The sequence below is a fragment of the Tupaia chinensis genome, unplaced genomic scaffold (genome assembly GCF_000334495.1).
Source record: "Tupaia chinensis unplaced genomic scaffold, TupChi_1.0 Scaffold142100_1, whole genome shotgun sequence".
NCBI classification, from domain to species: domain Eukaryota; kingdom Metazoa; phylum Chordata; class Mammalia; order Scandentia; family Tupaiidae; genus Tupaia; species Tupaia belangeri.
Window position 1 is genome coordinate 1,775,734 of NW_006201951.1, and position 2,791 is coordinate 1,778,524.

The window sequence follows — 2,791 nt, forward strand, 5'->3', positions numbered from 1 at the left end:
TCCCGGCCCCCCCGGTTACCAGGTATGTGTGGCCACTCTCCTGGGCAGGCCTGGGGTGAGGCGACAGGAGGCTGTGGAGGCCACAGGTGTGTGGGCGAGTGCCGTGTCCATGGGCTCCGGGCTCAGTGGCAGTGGCAGCACGCTCTCTCTGGAGGTCACAGTGGTGACCGGGCTGGTCCTGGAACCACAGAGAGCTCTCGGTGCTGGACGCCTCTCTGCCCTTGACGTCATGGCGAGGCCTGTTCTTTCCCGTCATGGCACTTCAGACTGTCTGAGTCTGGTGGGTGTGCTGCCTGCACAGCCTTGGCCCTGTGGACGGCAGGACTTGGAAGGAGCTGCTTGTCCAGTGGCCTGCGGGTGCGCTCTGCTCGCGACACCTGACCAGCTCCTCGGGGCTCAGGGGGGCAGGTGCTGCTGCAGCTTCAAAGCCGTCCCCACGGTGGCACAGCGGCTCCTCGCTGCGGGGCTGTTCCCAGGCCTGCCTGCAGTGAGCTCACGGGGAGCGGGTGCGTGCCCTGGCTCGGGGCCCTGCTGGTGAGACAGCCCTCACCTCTGGGTTTTTGCAGATGAAGAAATCGAGATGACACGAATGGCTGTCCAGTTTGAGCTGGAGGACCTGAATATGCGGCCTGACCCAGAACCGCTCCTCACCGAGATGATTCACGAAGTAAACTATGAAACTCGCCAGTGCCCCTTTCAGACCCGCGGCCCTCAGCTGGGCAGGGACGCCTGGGCAGGCCTCTCGCCTCCCCGATGACCTCGCAGGGCGTCATCTGCTCTTTGTGTGAGATTCGGCCCTCACTACCGTGTCTAGGAAGTGGCCTCTTTTTTATAACTTGCTGGGTGGCATGTGTGCTTGCTGGGTAGAGTGAGCGTCCCCTCCACGGGCGGCAGTCACACTGCAGTCTCTTCCCCGTTCTTAGGGCACAGGGCAGGTGCTTACAGCGCCTGGCGTTTTTCTAGCTGCTGGGCCCCGGTCTGAAACCCTGACATAGCTGTGTAGGATCCTTCTGCCTTGGTGCTGCCAGCTGGCCTGCCTTCTGATCTTTCGTTTCTGAGGGGTTTTTGTAAACACACACAGAGGTGCTGCTCTCCACCTGGCTTTGACAGCTGGCTCGAGTGGGATTCTTCCACAGGTGCGGTGGAGGAAGGACGTGGGCCTGGCTTTCCGGGACTCCTCACTGCCCTGTCTCCCCCCACACCCCACCCTGTCTAGGCAGCGTACAGGGGGAACACGGTTGGCCTGCGCCGCTTCTGCCCTGCAGAGAACATAGCGAGGATTGACCGTGAGCTGCTCCATTCCTACCTGAGAAACTACTACACCCCCGACCGCATGGTGCTGGCCGGCGTGGGCGTTGAGCACGAGCTTCTGGTGGCATGTGCTGAGAAGCACCTCCTGGGAGCCCGGCCAGCCTGGGGGGACGCGGTGGCTGTGGACGTCGACCAGTCGGTGGCACAGTACACTGGGGGCATCGTCAAGGTAGGGCCTGGGGTGGGGGTGGGGTACCTGACCACGAGGCTCGCTGTCGCGGCTCTCCCTAGCGGGTGTTGCGTCCCCAGAGTAGGATGTGACGGTGCTCCCTGGGCCAGGCTAGCCCTTCCCATGGCGGGACGGGGCCTGGCTGTGCTGGGCAGGCCGCCTCCACCCGTTCTCTGTCACAGCTGGAACGAGACATGGCCAACGTCAGCCTGGGCCCCACGCCGATCCCTGAGCTCACGCACATCATGGTGGCACTGGAGAGCTGTTCCTTCCTGGTGAGTCGCGGCCCAGACGGGCTGTGCCCTGCGCCCTGCGCCCCGCGCCCCGCGCCGTCCTGAGCGCCGCGCTGCCGCCCGCAGGAGGGTGACTTCATCCCGTTCGCCGTGCTGAACACGATGATGGGCGGTGGCGGCTCCTTCTCAGCTGGCGGCCCCGGCAAGGGCATGTTCTCCAGGCTCTACCTGCACGTGCTCAACAGGTGGGTCGTGGGCCGCACGTGGTCACGGCAGGGCGGCTGGCCAGCGCGCACGCGTGGGACCGTGAAGCTACCTTCCAGTCATGTGGCCGTCACCCGCACCCCACACAGGCACCACTGGATGTACAGTGCGACGTCGTACCACCACAGCTATGAGGACACGGGCCTCTTGTGTATTCACGCCAGCGCCGACCCAAGGCAGGTGCGGTCCTTGGAGTGCTGGAGCTGCCCTGGGGTCCCAGCGGCACTCGCAGACCCCGCTCATCGCCACACTCTGCTGTGTAGGTGCGAGAGATGGTGGAGGTCGTCACCAAGGAGTTCACTCTCATGGCCGGAGCCGTGGACGCGGTGAGTGGGGGCCAAACCAGGTCCAGACCTGTCGTGGCGCTCGCAGGGCCATGTGGGGTGTGGCCGTGAGTGACTGCGCTGCGCCCCCAGCCAGCTTCCTGGCGGGGAGACCGCCATGACCTCCTCGGCCGCCCCTGCCTGGCACACGGAGGCAGTGCTGTGCAGGCCAACACCCACGGCGGCCTCCCCTCGGGCTCCCTGAGCTCGCTCATCTTGGGGTAGCTCCGGTACCTCTGTTTGGAAGCTCCACGTCTTCCTGGGTGAGCTCTGGTGCAGACAGGCAGCTTTCGTGCACACAGGCATACCCTTGTGCACATGCGCGTGCGGTGCACACTTAAGTGGGCGGAGGTGTGGGAGCACAGGCTCCCCGACAGCTGGCCTGTGGCGGGCCTGCGGTTCTGTCCCGTGACGGCTGGCCTGCGCCAGACCCGCGGTTCTGTCCCGTGATGGCTGGCCCGCGGATGGGCCCCGGTTTCGCCACCGGCACG

General features: G+C 65.3%; 1 protein-coding gene across 1 annotated transcript in view; it reads left to right on the forward strand.

Moving 5' to 3' along the window:
* The window catches only part of PMPCA (peptidase, mitochondrial processing subunit alpha), a gene marked incomplete at its 5' end in the record, with an annotated part of 8,146 nt that overhangs the window by 2,789 nt on the left and 2,566 nt on the right, over positions 1-2,791 (forward strand). The window contains 6 exon segments of the mRNA XM_027766267.1: positions 567-667; positions 1,217-1,480; positions 1,663-1,755; positions 1,840-1,958; positions 2,067-2,157; positions 2,241-2,303. Of these exon segments, the coding sequence (XP_027622068.1) occupies positions 567-667; positions 1,217-1,480; positions 1,663-1,755; positions 1,840-1,958; positions 2,067-2,157; positions 2,241-2,303 (731 nt within the window).